At 43.2% G+C, this 16,085-nt stretch overlaps 1 protein-coding gene across 3 annotated transcripts in view; it reads right to left on the bottom strand.

Annotated features, from left to right (window-relative positions):
- LOC121559950 (V-type proton ATPase 116 kDa subunit a1) overlaps window positions 1–13,028 on the bottom strand; it is a 32,517-nt gene extending 19,489 nt beyond the window's left edge. For 2 of the 3 annotated variants that reach the window (XM_041873016.2, XM_041873136.2), the window contains exons 1-9: window positions 12,922–13,028; window positions 11,440–11,580; window positions 11,205–11,283; window positions 9,010–9,107; window positions 7,968–8,096; window positions 6,218–6,300; window positions 4,862–4,988; window positions 4,366–4,448; window positions 3,997–4,090 (exon numbers count right to left, since the gene is read on the bottom strand). In XM_041873016.2, coding sequence (XP_041728950.1) covers window positions 3,997–4,090; window positions 4,366–4,448; window positions 4,862–4,988; window positions 6,218–6,300; window positions 7,968–8,096; window positions 9,010–9,107; window positions 11,205–11,283; window positions 11,440–11,556 — 810 coding nt within the window. In that variant the 5' untranslated portion in view covers window positions 11,557–11,580; window positions 12,922–13,028. Of the gene's footprint in view, window positions 1–3,996; window positions 4,091–4,365; window positions 4,449–4,861; window positions 4,989–6,217; window positions 6,301–7,967; window positions 8,097–9,009; window positions 9,108–11,204; window positions 11,284–11,439; window positions 11,606–12,921 lie in introns of all 3 variants that reach the window. The other variant, XM_041873087.2, reaches the window with a different exon arrangement.
- Window positions 13,029–16,085: the final 3,057 nt, after the last annotated feature.

The raw sequence follows: 16,085 nt of genomic DNA, 5'->3' as shown, positions 1-16,085 counted from the left end.
TTCAAAATGGATTAAATCGATAGTTTTTCTCACCCATCTCGACACAATACCCCATAATGACAAAGTGAAAACCTATTTTTAGAAATGTTAGCAATTTTTTGCACATTATACTTTTTTTAATTCTTCAAGCGTTATCAAGTTGGTTGTTGATAATTGCTAGACAGCAATTTTCAAGTCTTGCCATAGATTTTCAAGCAGATTTAAGTCAAAACTGTAACTAGGCCACTCAGGAACATTCAATGTCGTCATGGTAAGCAACTCCAGTGTATATTTGACCTTGTGTTTTAGGTTATTGTCCTGCAGAAAGGTGTCTGTTGGCAAGCAGACTGAACCAGGTTTTCTTCTACCACACTATCTACCAAGAGAGTTTTCATCTATATTATTCGTAGAAAATTCTCATCCAGAAGCGGCACTCCTAGTGGCCGGGGACTTTAATCCGTTTGACCTAATATCTACCAGCATGTCACATGTGCAACCAGAGGAAAAAAACTCTAGACCATCTTTACTCCACACACAGAGACGCATACAAAGCTCTCCCTCGCCCTCCACTTGGCAAATCTGACCATAATTCTATCCTCCTGATTCCTGCTTACAAGCAAAAACTAAAGTAGGAAGTACCAATGACTCGCTCAATACGGAAGTGGTCAAGATGACACGGATGCTACGCTACAGGACTGTTTTGCTAGCACAAACTAGAATATGTTCCAGGATTCATCCAATGGCATTGAGGAGTATACCACCTCAGTCCCGGCTTCATCAATAAGTGCATCGACAACGTCGTCCCCACAGTGACCGTGCGTACATATCCCAACCAGAAGCCATGGATTACAGGCAACATCCGCACCGAGCTAAAGACTAGAGCTGCCGCTTTCAAGGAGCGGGACACTAATCCGGACGCTTATAAGAAATCCCGCTATGCCCTCAGACGAACCATCAAACAGGACGTGCACTCAGAGCAAGCGCGGACCAACTGGCAAGTGTCTTCACTGACATTTTCAACCTCTCCCTGACCAAGTCTGTAATACCTACATGTTTCAAGCAGACCACCATAGTCCCTGTGCCCAAGAAAGTGAAGGTAACCTGCCTAAATGACTACCGCCCCGTAGCACTCACGTCAGTAGCCATGAAGTGCTTTGAGAGGCTGGTTGTGGCTCACATCAACACCATTATCCCAGAAACCCTGGACCCACTCCAATTCGCATACTGCCCCAACAGATCCACAGATGACACAATCTCAATCGCACTCAACACTGCCCTTTCCCCCCTGGACAAAAGGAACAATTAAGTGAGAATGCTGTTCATTTGACTACAGCTCAGCGTTCAACATCATAGTGCCCACAAAGCTTTTCACTAAGCTAAGGACCCTGGGACTAAACACTTCCCTCTGCAACTGGATCCAGGACTTCCTGATGGTCCGCCCCCAGGTGGAAAGGGTAGGCAACAACCGTTCTGCCACGCTGATCCTCAACACTGGGGCCCCTCAGGGGTGCGTGCTTAGTCCCCTCCTGTACTCCCTGTTCACCCACGACTGCGTGGCCAAGCACTACTCCATCACCATCATTAAGTTTGCTGACGACACAACAGCGGTAAGCCTGATCACCGACAACGATGAGACAGCCTATAGGGAGGAGGTCAGAGACTGACAGTGTGGTGCCAGGTCAACAACCTCTCCTTCAATGTGAGCAAGACAAAGGAGATGATCGTGGACTACAGGAAAAGGAGGGCCGAACAGGCCCGCATTAACATTGACAGGGCTGTAGTGGAGCAGGTCGAGAGTTTCAAGTTCCTTGGTGTACAAACACACCAAGACAGTTGTGAAGAGGGCACGACAACACCTTTTCCCCCTCAGGAGACTGAAAAGATTTGGCATGAGTCCCCAGATCCTCAAAATGTTTTACAGCTGCACCATCGAGAGCATCCTGACCGGTTGCATCACCGCCTTGTATGGCAACTGCTCGGCATGAGATCGTAAGGCACTACAGAGGGTAGTGCGTACGGCCCACTGCATCACTGGGGCCAAGCTTCCTGCCATCCAGGACCTATATACCAGGCGGTGTCAGAGGAAGGCCCAAAAAATGGTCAAAGACTCCAGTCACCCAAGTCATAGACTGTTCTCTCTGCTACCGCACGGAAAGCGGTACCGGAGCGCCAAGTCTAGGTCCAAAAGGCTCCTTAACAGCTTCTACCTCCAAGCCATGAGACAATCCAGGACCTATATACCAGGCGGTGTCAGAGGAAGGCCCAAAAAATTGTCAAAGACTCCAGTCACCCAAGTCATAGACTGTTCTCTCTGCTACCGCACGGAAAGCGGTACCGGAGCGCCAAGTCTAGGTCCAAAAGGCTCCTTAATAGCTTCTACCCCCAAGCCATAAGACAGTTGAACAATTAATGGCCACCCGGACTATCTACTCACTGTTTATTATCTATGCATAGTCAATTTAACCCTATCTACATGTACAAATTACCTCAACTAACCTGTACCCCCGCACATTGACTCGGTACCGGTACCCCCTGTATATAGCCTCGTTGTTGTTATTTTATTGTGTTACTTTTTATTTTATTTTTTACTTTAGTTTATTTAGTAAATATTTTCTTAACTCTATTTCTTGAACTGCATTGTTGGTTAAAGGCTTGTAACTAAGCATATCACCTGTTGTATTCGCCGCATGTGACAAATACAATTTGATTTGATTTGATTTTACCTGTGCTTAGCTCTATTCCAAATTTTTTTGTGTACTGACATCTACGTGTAACTGAAAGATGCACACACAGACTTTTTTATTTTATTAGTGTACATTTGTGTATCTTTAGTATTCTTTAAAAAATATGTCTGTAATGTCTATGTTAATGACTAAAACCATAAATCATTCAGGTAGATGTCATCATACACAGAGGACCGACGTCTAAAATGGGGAATTTCTCATATGAGGATACTGTATATGATTACTTGTTTAGGCTGTTGCATGCCAAATAGAAATTGTATGAACTTTCTAACTTCAACTTTCTAACTTCAAGTTGAAAGGAGAAGGGTTACATCAGAAATGTCTGACTTGAGACACCCACTACACCTGAACTTTCGAAGGACGTGTGTTTCAGGTCAAGGCCCAGGTCAGTGCAATATATATATTTTGTTGTTTTCTGTCAGACAATGATGTATTGTTGTTGATTGCATGAATACAGAAAGTTTAGTAGCCATACAGGCTCAAGGAGATCACAAGCTTTGGGTGTTTTTACTCAGCTCGACCATATGAAAATCTACAGTAGGTGGCACTTATTTGGTCTATGTGTACGGCAGGGGTTGGCAACAGACGGCCCACGGGACGCCTGTTGATTTTGATTTTAGTTTTGTGTAAAAGAAAACGGTAAAATCACCAGCTAAAAATAAGTTTAATTTAGGAACTCTGTTCCCAAATATTCCCACGAATAAAAAAATTGATATGTAATCGTGTCTCAACGTAATTAAGGTTTGAAATTATTGTTATGTTGCAGCCCCCAACCATCAGCTCATCCAAAAATCGTCCCCCGGCTGAATCTAGTTGCCTACCCCTAGGTACGGTGTCCATATTAGGATTGCATCAGAGTCACAACTCCTCCTGTAGTACTTGCAGTTAAAGGACCAAATCGCCCTCTAGTGGCCTCATGGGTGGAATGTTATTAATATGCTTAATCATTTCGCAATTAATAAACATTAAAAAAATGTAACGCTGAAAATTTGGTGTTTCTATGTCAAACAATTTTGTTATTTTTCAGTCTTGTGTGATGTACATAAAGTATAATATCGGCATGCAAACCCAAAATGGAATACATTTCAACACTATATCTGACATGGTACTGGTGTCTTCTTTTTATTAAGCCCATAACCATGTGTGTGAGGTGTATACCTTTGTTTCAAAGTAGATTTGTTTGACTACCAAGAAACACTGTGTGTCCCTGATTTTGCCCACTGCAGTAAATTGTTAAGTGACACTATTTTACTGTGTTCATTGTCTTGCATACCATCTGGAGGTCGTCAATACGGGTGTTGACCCCCGCGGCCATCTCCTTCCTCTCCTGGGGAGTCTCGGGGCAGGGGTAGAGGGAGGCCCGGAACCTGGAACACACAACCAACAGTTCACATACTGAGGGTAACCATATAATTATAATGACTAGAACAGATATTCCCATTTAAATCAATGTTCCGTGATCAGATAATGAAACATCACAACTCATAAACTCGGGTATCATCATTCTGGCCCAAGTTTCCCGACTTAAAGGGTTGTTCTAGTGGTTATTTCCGAGTCGGGAAATCATATATCCAAATTTCTGACAGCACTCAAATGCTAAATGAATGGAGGAACTGGGAACTGACTAGTGGTGGTGACATACCCCTCACATATCTTCTTGACTCTGTTCTTCAGCTGATCGCCTTGGAAAAAGATGATGAAGACTGACTTGTGGACTTGGTCGCCCTGTAAGAGAGAAATAGTAAATCATCTCACCATTCAAGCAGTGACTGTCGTTGGAACAAATGATTGAACAACGCAGATTTCCTTTTTGTTGTTGTTGTCCTGGCTCATTGGGTGTTTGGTTGCACAAACTTGGGTGTGTATACGTTTCCATATTTCTCGTCTTTATTGGTGTGTCAAAGAAAAAAAAGAAAAAAAAATGTAACCAGCTTTTTTATAGTTTATCATTTTTTTCCTGTTAGGCGCTCAGATCACAGACAGGTGTGTATACATAATATATATATTTTTTTAAATACATAAACAAAGAATCGAAAGACAGTAGAGAATAAGAACAAACTTACAAGACAAAACACAAAACAAAAACAAAATAAATGTATTAAATATGAAGTAAGATATAAAAAACATAAATGACAGACCGTGGTGGGGTCCTCTAGGGGGTCCTCGATTTCTGCCTGACGTAAAAAGACGTTGCCGCGGCACACTCTCCACAGCATCCTCTCAAAGGTAGGGAGCCTCTCCCGGCTGATCACCCCGGCAACAAACCTGCTCGGCCAATTAAAATATTTCAGGGTCTGGCCAATCAAATGCACTGTACATGATCCCTCTGGGTTGTCACATGTAACATTTTTCCTGTCATAGGTGCCTGGTCCCAGATCTGTTTGTCCTTTTGGCATAACAACAACCATATGAGTTGTTACAGAACAAACTGATCTGGGATAGCCTAATAACATACATCCCCCTTAACCCCACTACATCAATGGCTAATAGACGCAATGGGCGCTAATGGGAACAGTGCAAAACAAATGTGTTGACGGATGGAACACTAGCCACTTTAATAATGTTTACATATCTTGCATTACTCATCTCATATGTATATACTGTATTCTATATTATTCTACTGTATCTTAGTCCATGTCGCTCTGACATCGCTCGTCCATCTATGTATATATTCTTAATTCATTCCTTACTTAGATTTGTGTGTATTGGGTATATGTTGTGAAATTGTTAGATATTACTTGTTAGATATTACTGCACTGTCGGAGCTAGAAGCACAAGCATTTCGCTACACCCGCAATAACATCTGCTAAACACGTGTATGTGACCAATACAATTTGATTTGATTTGAAGTTGTTTGCTGTTCTGTCACTGTGACTATATGTCATAATGAGTGTCAATCTCCCTGCTTTGTCGGTGTGGCAGCTTAATATGCTGCCATTGACCTACTGACACACACACACACAGCCCTGACATTATCAAGCATGGATCAATGCCTGGCTCAAAGTTAATTTAAATCAATCCCATTAAGAGGCCAGAAGTTTTTTAATACACCATCCACTACCATCTTTCATTTAAATTGCCTGTATATGCCTATAGGCCAAAAAGGGGTGACTTGGACATCCATGAGTTAAATGATCCCCACCACAGCTAGAATAAATGTTTCCTTGGGCTACAAAATAATATTACAGCATTCAATGGCGTGTGTATTGTACAGTTGATTACATTCAATGTACAGCTCAAGTGCCCTATAGGGCGTACTCTAATGTACTGTATGTTAGAAGTACATCTCCTAGCACACCAGAGTTTCCGTTACCATTGTTCAAGAAGGGCGAGCCACCTAACTCTGTTAGACCCAAGCCTAAAAAACGTTGGTTTCTATGGGTTTCAATTGACAATTTCAGTGCCCGAGGGCTTGGACGTTTCTTTGGGAAAACTGCTGTACAGTGTGTGTGTGTGTGTGTGTGTGTGTGTGTGTGTGTGTGTGTGCGTCTCACCCCAGTCGGAGCGGTGCTCCCCGGCCCCCCTCGTTACCCTCCATTAGGGCTGACGACTCTTCCATCAGGGCGGGGTCCTCCATCTGTGGAACGTAAGGAAGATGATGATGATGGAGATAGGAGGAAGATGCAATTTAGTCTGGAGTCACAAACCAGCAACAACATGGTTAAGATTCACTATATATACAAAAGTATGTGGACACCCCTTCAAATTATTGGATTCGGCTATTTCAGCCACACCAGTTGCTGACAGGTGTATAAAATCAAGCACACAGCCATGCAATGTCCATAGACAAACATTGGCAGTAGAATGACCTTACTGAAGAGCTCAGTGACTTTCAAAGTGGCACTGTCATAGGATGCCACCTTTCCAACAAGTCAGTTCGTCAAATTTCTGCCCTGCTAGAGCTGCCCCAGTCAACTGTAAGTGCTGTTATTGTGAAGTGGAAACATCTAGGAGCAACAACAGCTCAGCCGCGAAGTGGTAGGCCACACAAGCTCACAGAACGGGACCGCCGAGTGCTGAAGCGCGCAAAAATCGTCTGTCTTCAGTTGCAACACTCACTACCGAGTTACAAACTGCCTCTGGAAGCAATGTCAGCACTTAACTGTTCATCGGAAGCTTCATGAAATAGGTTTCCATGGCCGAGCAGTCGCACACAAGCCTAAGATCACCATGCGCAATGCCAAGCGTAGGCTGGAGTGGTGTAAAGCTCGCCGCCATTGGACCCTTGAGTAGTGGAAATGCGTTCTCTGGACGGATGAATCACGTTTCACCATCTGGCAGTCTTGACGGATGAATCTGGGATTGGCGGATGCCAGGAGAACGCTACCTGCCTGAATGCATAATGCCAACTGTCAAGTTTGGTGGAGGAGGAATAATGGTCTGGGGCTGTTTTTCATGGTACAGGCCCCTTAGTAAAGGGAAACCTTAATGCTACTGCATACAATGACATTCTAGACGATTCTGTGCTTCCAACTTTGTGGCAACAATTTGGGGAAGGCCCTTTCCTGTTTCAGCATGACAATGCACCCGTGCACAAAGCGAGGTACATACAGAAATGATTTGTCGAGATCGGTGTGGAAGAACTTGACTGGCCTGCACAGAGCCCTGACCTCAACCCCATCGAACACCTTTGGAATGAATTGGAACGCCGACTGCGAGCCAGGCCTAATCGCCCAACATCAGTGCCCGACCACACTAAAGCTCTTGTAGCTAAATGGAAGCAAGTCCACGCAGCAATGTTCCAACATCTAGTGGAAAGCCTTCCCAGAAGAGTGGAGGCTGTTATAGCAGCAAAGGGGGGATCAACTCCATATTAATGCCCATGATTTTGGAATGAGATGTTCGACGAGCAGGTGTCCACATACCTTTGATCATGTAGTGTAGTTAGTAATTACTACTTTGAGAGTAATCCTACTAGGAATTAGGTCACATTTTCTCATTTCCAGAATTGACTGAATTAAATTGACCCCAAACCCTGGTGTCTGTGGAGGTAGGGGTCCCTTTGGGATTGAGCAAAACAGAGGTTCCGTTCCAGGCTAACTACATTGCAGACGTTGCATTGCATCAATCAATGGTTGTGTGCCATGTCATTGACTGGGCAGTCGGTCATCAAATTGCTATATCATTTGATATGGGTAGCTGATATGTTAAAAACCTATCCAGGCGTTGTGAGATCTGGCATGCATCTGCAATATAGTCCGCCTGGAACGCACCCAAAATATTGGCGGGAAGCTACTCGCTGACCTCGTCAAAGAACTGCTGGGTGCGTCGCAGGATGTGCTTGAGCTCAGTCAGCTCCAGGAAGTTCTTCTTCAGGGCTTCCTGGTTGGTATTGATCTCCTTCAGCTCGTTCTCCAGCTTCTCAAACGTGGCCTGTCAATCAAACGGAGACAACCAATGAGATTGGGCTTTAGATGGGATGGGGCGTGATTAGAAAATGGTAGAAGGGGTCATAGAATTAGAATCACTAGAATGGACATAGCCTTTACTTCCTGCTTTACTCCCATTGGTACACTTTCAAAATGGCTGCCGATACACCCATTACAGACCCATTGATTTGAATGAGGATACCCGTTCTAGTGTTTTTATTTTTATTGAAGGGATAGCCTATTCAACTCCATAACAAGCAGTCATGGGCCTAACATGAGTCCTAGCTACAGCTTATAATTATGGCCAATGTCCGGTAAAGTGTCATCATGGGTCTTAGAGGTATTGGCTAGAGCAGGTGAACTGCTACACAGTTCCACTTCACTGTCAGGTAGGCCCTTACACAAAAATGTCACATGTGGAGAATCCCATGTTTTCACATGTTGCTTTAAATGTTATCACATGTTATCACATTAACTTCCCATAAGATCACATGTGATCACATGAAATTCATGTGGTTTTTCCGTAAGGGGAGTAGTATTGTAAGGCGAAAGAGATGATTAAATCCAGGCTCTGTCGCAGCCGGCCGCGACCGCGAGACTCATGGGCGGCGCACAATTGGCCCAGCGTCGTCCAGGGTAGGGGAGGGAATGGCCGGCAGGGATGTAGCTCAGTTGATAGAGCATGGCGTTTGCAACGCCAGGGTTGTGGGTTTGATTCCCACGGGGGGGCAGTATAAAAAATATATATATGTATTCACTAACTGTAAGTCGCTCTGGATAGGAGCGTCTGCTAAATGACGTAAATGTAAATGTAAATGTAATTAAATGATCTGTGAAATTGTGCTATCTTTGGGCTGATGTCAATGACATTCATAATTTCATATTACTGACATACAGTATTAAACAGGGATAGATACCTCCAGGTCAATCATATCCCTAGGGAAGGGGACTTCAGGGTTTTCTCCAGTATCCACAGTTGGGATGTTGGCTTTTTTGATCTCCTTCTCGACAAACCCTGCAAAGCAAAACACCAGGTAATATTCAATACAGGTGTGAGTTTCTACCCTGGTTGCCAGTCTGTTTCTGATCTCTTGCCAACTCTTTATGGAATTGTCATGGCAAATTGCTTGAAAATGACAATGTAGTAGGCAGATGCACAAACAGATCTGGGAAAAAGCTAGTGAGTTTCTGCATTGTGGGAGAAATAGACATCTGTGTCCCATTCTGTGAGTGGTATTTACATTTACATTTTTGTCATTTAGCACATTTTTTTACGTTACAGCCTTATTCTAAAATTGATTAAATAAATGTTTTTCCTCATCAATCTACACACAATACCCCATCATGACAAAGCGAAAAAAGGTTTTAAGAAATGTTTGCACATTTATAAAAAATAAAAATACAACAATATCTTATTTACATAAGTATTCAGACCCTTTGCTATGAGACTCGAAATTGAGCTCGGGTGCATCCTGTTTCCATGTATCATCCTTGAGATGTTTCTACAACTTGATTGGAGTCCACCTGTGGTAAATTCAATTGATTGGACATGATTTGGAAAGGCACACACCTGTCTATATAAGGTCCCACAGCTGACAATGCATGTCAGAGCAAAAACCAAGCCATGAGGTCGAAGGAATTGTCCGTAGAGCTCCAAGACAGGGACAGATCTGGGGAAGGATACCAAATAATGTCTGCAGCATTGAAGGTCCCCAAGAACACAGTGGCCTCCATCATTCTTAAATGGAAGAAATTTGGAACCACAGAGATTCTTCCTAGAGCTGGCCGCCCGGCCAAACTGAGCAATCAAGGGAGAAGGGCCTTGGTCAGGGAGGTGACGAAGAACCCGATGGTCACTCTGACAGAGCTACAGAGTTCCTCTGTGGAGATGGGAGAACCTTCCAGAAGGACAATAATTTCTGCAGCGCTCCACCAATCAGGCCTTTATTGTAGAATGGCCAGACGGAACCAATCCTCAGTAAAAGGCACATGACAGCCTGCTTGGAGTTTGCCAAAAGGCACCTAAAGGACTCTCAGACCATGAGAAACAAGATTCTCTGGTCTGATGAAACCAAGATTGAACTCTTTGGCCTGAAAGCCAAGCGTCACGTCTGGAAGAAACCTGGCACCATTCCTACGGTGAAGCATGGTGGTCGCAGCATCATGCTGTGGGGATGTTTTTCAGCGCCAGGGACTGGGAGACTAGTCAGGTTTGAGAGAAAGATGAACGGAGAAAAGTACAGAGATCCTTGATGAAAACTTGCTCCAGAGCGCTCAGAACCTCAGACTGGGGGCAAAGGTTCACCTTCCAACAGGACAACGACCCTAAGCACACAGCCAAGACAGCACAGGAGTGCCTTGGGGACAAGTCTCTGAATGTCCTTGAGTGGCCCAGCCAGAGCCCGGACTTAAACCTGATCGAACATCTCTGGAGTTAAACCAGATCGAACATCTCTGGAGAGACCTGAAAATAGCTGTGCAGCGACGCTCCCCATCCAACCTGACAGCGCTTGAGAGGATCTGCAGAGAAGAAACTCCCCAAATACAGGTGTGCCAAGCTTTTAGTGTCATACCCAAGAAGAATTGAGGCTGTAATCGCTGCCAAAGGTGCTTCAACAAAGTCAGAATACTTATGTAAATGTAATATTTCCGTTTTTATTGTTAATACATTTGCAAATAATTCTAAAAACCTGTTTTTGCTTTGTCATTATGGGGTTTTGTGTGTAGATTGAGAGAAAAAAATATTTAATTTTAGAATAAGGCTGTAACATAACAAAATGTGGAAAAAGTCAAGGGGTCGGAATACTTTCCGAATGCACTGTATATGTAATATTTTGGGGCTTGATGGGACTTTGTATAGAGTTTATTAAAACATGTACTTCATGTGGTATTATATTAACTGTCCCTGCTATGTTTTGTCCAAGCTGTCCATTATGTTACCCACCTAGAAATAGGGAGGACCACAATGGAAATTTCTTTATTGTGTAACACTTACTGTGTTTTTAATTCTCAAAAACATTTTATGTATTGTAACTTGGCTGACACAGGTCTATATGTATATTACATATGTCAAATAAAATGTATTCATTCAACATATTATGAAATCACTCACTTAGTTTCCTGTCCATCTCCTCACACCTCCTCACTTCATTCACAAACTTCCTCTGGAACACATTCACGTCTGGGTTGAGCTAAAAATTCAAACAACAGAAACAGGTGTCACAGTTGCCATTCTTGGCCAGGTCTCCCTTGGGAAAGAGGTCTTCTGACCACAATCGGACTTCCTGTTTAATTAAATAAAGGTTAAATATGTTTTTTTATAGATAGATGACTGGTATGTTACTTACATCGCGGAACTGAACCATTCCCAGTTCTCCCAGCTCGCTGACACAGCAGTAGGCTGCCTCAGACTGGAGGAAGAGCTGGGCAAGCGTCATCTCCTCGCTCCTGAACAGTTCCCCCATGGTGACCACCTGACACACTCACCCCTTTAAGGTAAAAAAAATAATACCCCTGTTGGCAAAATTAAGGGCAAAATGACACGGACGGACGGACGGACGGACGGACGGACGGACGGACGGACGGACGGACGGACGGACAGACAGACAGACAGACAGACAGACAGACAGACAGACAGACAGACAGACAGAGAATAGACTGAACAAAGTTGGTTTGGTGTGTCTCTAGCTTGAACAATTCAAGAGCAGTAGGCCTATCAATTGGAATATATATTCGACCTATATGACAACATTACACTTATATATATATATATATATATATATATATATATATATATATATGTCATTTTTCTAATTCTATAGCTTCCTTTTTCTTTCCAGATGTGAAAGGACTGTCATCACTATCAGTCAACACGGATATGAGGATTAACTGTCCGTGTCCAATGGAAATCCTACTCGTTCGTAAAGATGCTATCATAAACCTATATATCCGCTGCCCAGGTAGTCAACCCGAACATAATTCATATAGGTTAGCTATATTCTACTACATTTCTAAAATATTGGAAATAACATAAAGCATATTACGTTCAATCGTTAAAATATCAAATGTTCTCTCAATTTGAGAAAGCGACGTCGTTCGCTCGAGCGTCTTCTCTGCCGCACTGTCCTTCATCTCAAGGACGCCATTATGATGTTGCTGCTGTAGGCTTCCAGTAGACTATTGAGCATCTTTCATAATATGATGAAGGCAACGGTGAACACGGGGAATAATGATAGGAATATTGTTGATGAATTTATATACGTGTTTCTAACAATTATGTAGGCAAATTGAAAATTATGAGGACACGTCTATAAAATATTGCTTGAAATGACCGGCTATAGCCATATTTCAACCAAAATGACGACGAAATAAATAGATAGCACCTGTGTTTGATGGTCACTGAGAGAAACATTTGAGTATTATGAATACATAATGAATTTCGTTTTTATCACAAACGGTTATATTTTGACTGAAGATCTATGGTTATTAGGCCTACGGTCTAATGCAAATACAGAATGATTCAAACATCGTCGATTGATGGTCGACTGACATTATTTGCAATTTCTTCCATTTGATTCGGGATGAAATAGAGTACAGTAGGTCTATCACTATTATTTTAAACAACACCTAATAGCTTATGGCAGAACCAAGCCGCATCGCATCATCAGCTGAAGTGCATGGACCAGAGAGGAAATGTTCTCAAGGTGAGGACTCGCGCAAGATGACAGCACGTTCAAATTCACCATAACAATATATTTCTGTTTGATACCGTTCTGTCTGTAAAATTAACATTTACATATATAGATTTAATCGGTTATGAATTAGCTTACTTGTGATAAAATCCTTCAGAATTTCTCCAGATCGAACGAAAGGCGCTCTCCTCACGAATCAATGTGACATCACGCAAACCATCTGCTGGGGGATGGTCATGTGATGAGTTGGGATGCTGCAAGCCTGTATGATTAGTGTGGCTTTCGACGTCAGCCACACTTTAGTTGAGCTATTACAATGGGGATTTCTATTATGTAATGACAGTAGGCTACTGCTGCAGCCATAATATATACAAATATCTATGGATGGACCTAATATAATCTTTGATATTAAGTCCATTTGATGTCATTCATTAAAATCGGTCATTCAAATGGTAGCCAATACCATTAATTTAGAAATTAATTTAGATGACTGATTTTGAAATTAATTAGAATTACTGATTGTAATTAATGCATAATTGCACACAGGTAATTTTCTAGTAAGCCTATAGGTCAGTACAGGGCCTTGCACCAACCTTTTGGCTGGCATGCAGTGGCCTATATTAATGGATGCCAAGGGAAGCCAGGCTTCCCCCAAAAATGTACCATGAAAGAAAAGAACATATAAAATAATGTATATTTCGTCTCTCTGTGTTTCATAATTGTCCAGATGGTGAAGAGTGATTCATCACTCCAGAGAACACGTTTCCAATGTCCAATGGCGGCGAGCTTTACACCACTCCAGCCGACGCTTGGCATTGCACATGGTGATCTTAGGCTTGTGTGCGGCTGCTGGGCCATAAAAAAACAATTTAATGAAGCTCCCATGAACAGTTCTTGTGCTGACGCTGCTTCCAGAGGCAGTTTGGAACTTGCTAGTGAGTGCTGCAACAGAGGACTGATGATTTTGATGTGCTCCAGCCCTCGGCAGTCCTGTTCTGTGAGCTTGTGTGGCCTACCACTTCAGCCGTTGTTGCTCGTAGACGTTTTCACTTCACATTAACAGCACTTACAGTTGACCGGGGCAGCTCTAGCAGGGCAGAAATTTGATGAACTGACTTGTTGGAAAGGTGGCATCCTATGACGGTGCCACGTTGAAAGTCACTGAGCTCTTCAGTATGGCAATTATACTGCCAATGCTTGTTTATGGAGATTGCATGTCTGTGTGCTCGATTTTATACACCTGTCAGCAACGGGTGTGGCTGAAATAGCCGAATCCACTAATTTGAAGGGGTGTCCACATACTTTTGTATATATAGTGTATCTCACCGGAAAAAGCATCCGAGCTAGCGAAACAGCACCCCTCTGTTTCTGTATGTGTAGCCCATCTATCTGATGCTGTCTGGTCAAGATGAGTATGACATTGTTGCTGCCCGTAGCGTTGAATGCAAGGGAAGCCAGCGAGCATTTTACCTCCCTTGATAAAGTATAATGTATAAAATAATAGCCAATCAGTGTTGAGCTAGACTGAGTGAGCTCAACTGTGAATGGTCCTGGCTCACAAAAAAAAGTGTGTTCGGATTTGGCTTCACACCAATCACATCACATCAAAAGCAAAACGTAATTGACAGAAAAAACGATTAGTTACCGGAGTGTAACTCCAGTTCTATGAGTGGAGCGGAGCCCCATAGGGGAGCTCTGCTCCTATTGGTTTACCCACTGCCCTAAGGCAGCATCAGCCTGAGACAAAATTATGCACACACCTGCAGCCAATAGGAGTACAGGTGTCCCTATAAGAGGGGATGCCTCCCCTCAATCTGCCTCCCGAGATATTTATCTTCAGCGAGACTAGAGAGGGTCGGCAGGGCCTTAAGTCCTATGGGGCTCCGCTCCACTCATAGAACTGGAGTTACACTCCGGTAACTAATCGTTCTATATCGTGGAGCTCCGCCCCATAGGGGAGCTCTGCTCCTATTGGTTTAAGGCGGAGCGTAGCGCTCCAAAATGTACTCCCTGCCGAGCGCAACACTTCCCATCGAAACGAAAAGGTCAGGCCTAGCAATGGCTGCAACCAATTCCCGCAGTACTGCAACCACTGTATAAAATACAAGTGTCACAATATACTGCGTCATCGGTTCAAGACCCGCCCCAGCTAGTCTTTTATTTATTTTATTTTTTATTTCACCTTTATTTAACCAGGTAAACCAGTTGAGAACAAGTTCTCATTTACAACTGCGACCTGGCCAAGATAAAGCAAAGCAGTGCGATAAAAACAACAACACAGAGTTACATATGGGGTAAAACAAAACAAAGTCAAAAATACAACAGAAATACATATAATATACAGTGTGTGCAAATTTAGCAAGTTATGGAGGTAAGGCAATAAAATAGGCTATAGTGCAAAATAATTACAATTAGTATTAACACTGGAATGATAGATGTGCAAGAGATGATGTGCAAATAGAGATACTGGGGTACAAATGAGCAAAATAAATAACAATATAGGGATGAGGTAGTTGGGCGGGCTAATTTCAGATGGGCTGTGTACAGGTGCAGTGATCGGTAAGGTGCTCTGACAACTGATGCTTAAAGTTAGTGAGGGAGATAAGTGTCTCCAGCTTCAGAGATTTTTGCAATTTGTTCCAGTCATTGGCAGCAGAGAACTGGAAGGAATTGCGGCCAAAGGAGGTGTTGGCTTTGGGGATGACCAGTGAGATATACCCCGCTGGAGCGCAGACTACGGGTGGGTGTTGCTATGGTGACCAATGAGTTAAGATAAGGCGGGGATTTGCCTAGCAGTGATTTATAGATGGCCTGGAGCCAGTGGGTTTGGCGACGAATATGTAGTGAGGACCAGCCAACAAGAGCGTACAGGTCACAGTGGTGGGTATTATATGGGGCTTTGGAGACAAAACGGATGGCACTGTGATAGACTACATCCAATTGCTGAGTAGAGTGTTGGAGGCTATTTTGTAAATGACATCGCCGAAGTCAAGGATCGGTAGGATAGTCAGTTTTACGAGGGCATGTTTGGCAGCATGAGTGAAGGAGGCTTTGTTGCGAAATAGGAAACCGATTCTAGATTTAACTTTGGATTGGAGATTCTTAATGTGAGTCTGGAAGGATAGTTTACAGTCTAACCAGACACCTAGATATTTGTAGTTGTCCACATACTCTAGGTCAGACCCGTCGAGAGTAGTGATTCTAGTCGGGTGGGCGGGTGCAAGCAGCGTTCGGTTGAAGAGCATGCATTTAGTTTTACTAGTGTTTAAGAGCAGTTGGAGGCTACTGAAGGAGTGTTGTAT

This window comes from Coregonus clupeaformis, chromosome 1 (genome assembly GCF_020615455.1).
Source record: "Coregonus clupeaformis isolate EN_2021a chromosome 1, ASM2061545v1, whole genome shotgun sequence".
NCBI classification, from domain to species: domain Eukaryota; kingdom Metazoa; phylum Chordata; class Actinopteri; order Salmoniformes; family Salmonidae; genus Coregonus; species Coregonus clupeaformis.
The sequence above is the reverse complement of the archived record's forward strand: the minus strand, read 5'-3'. Positions and strand labels throughout refer to the sequence as shown.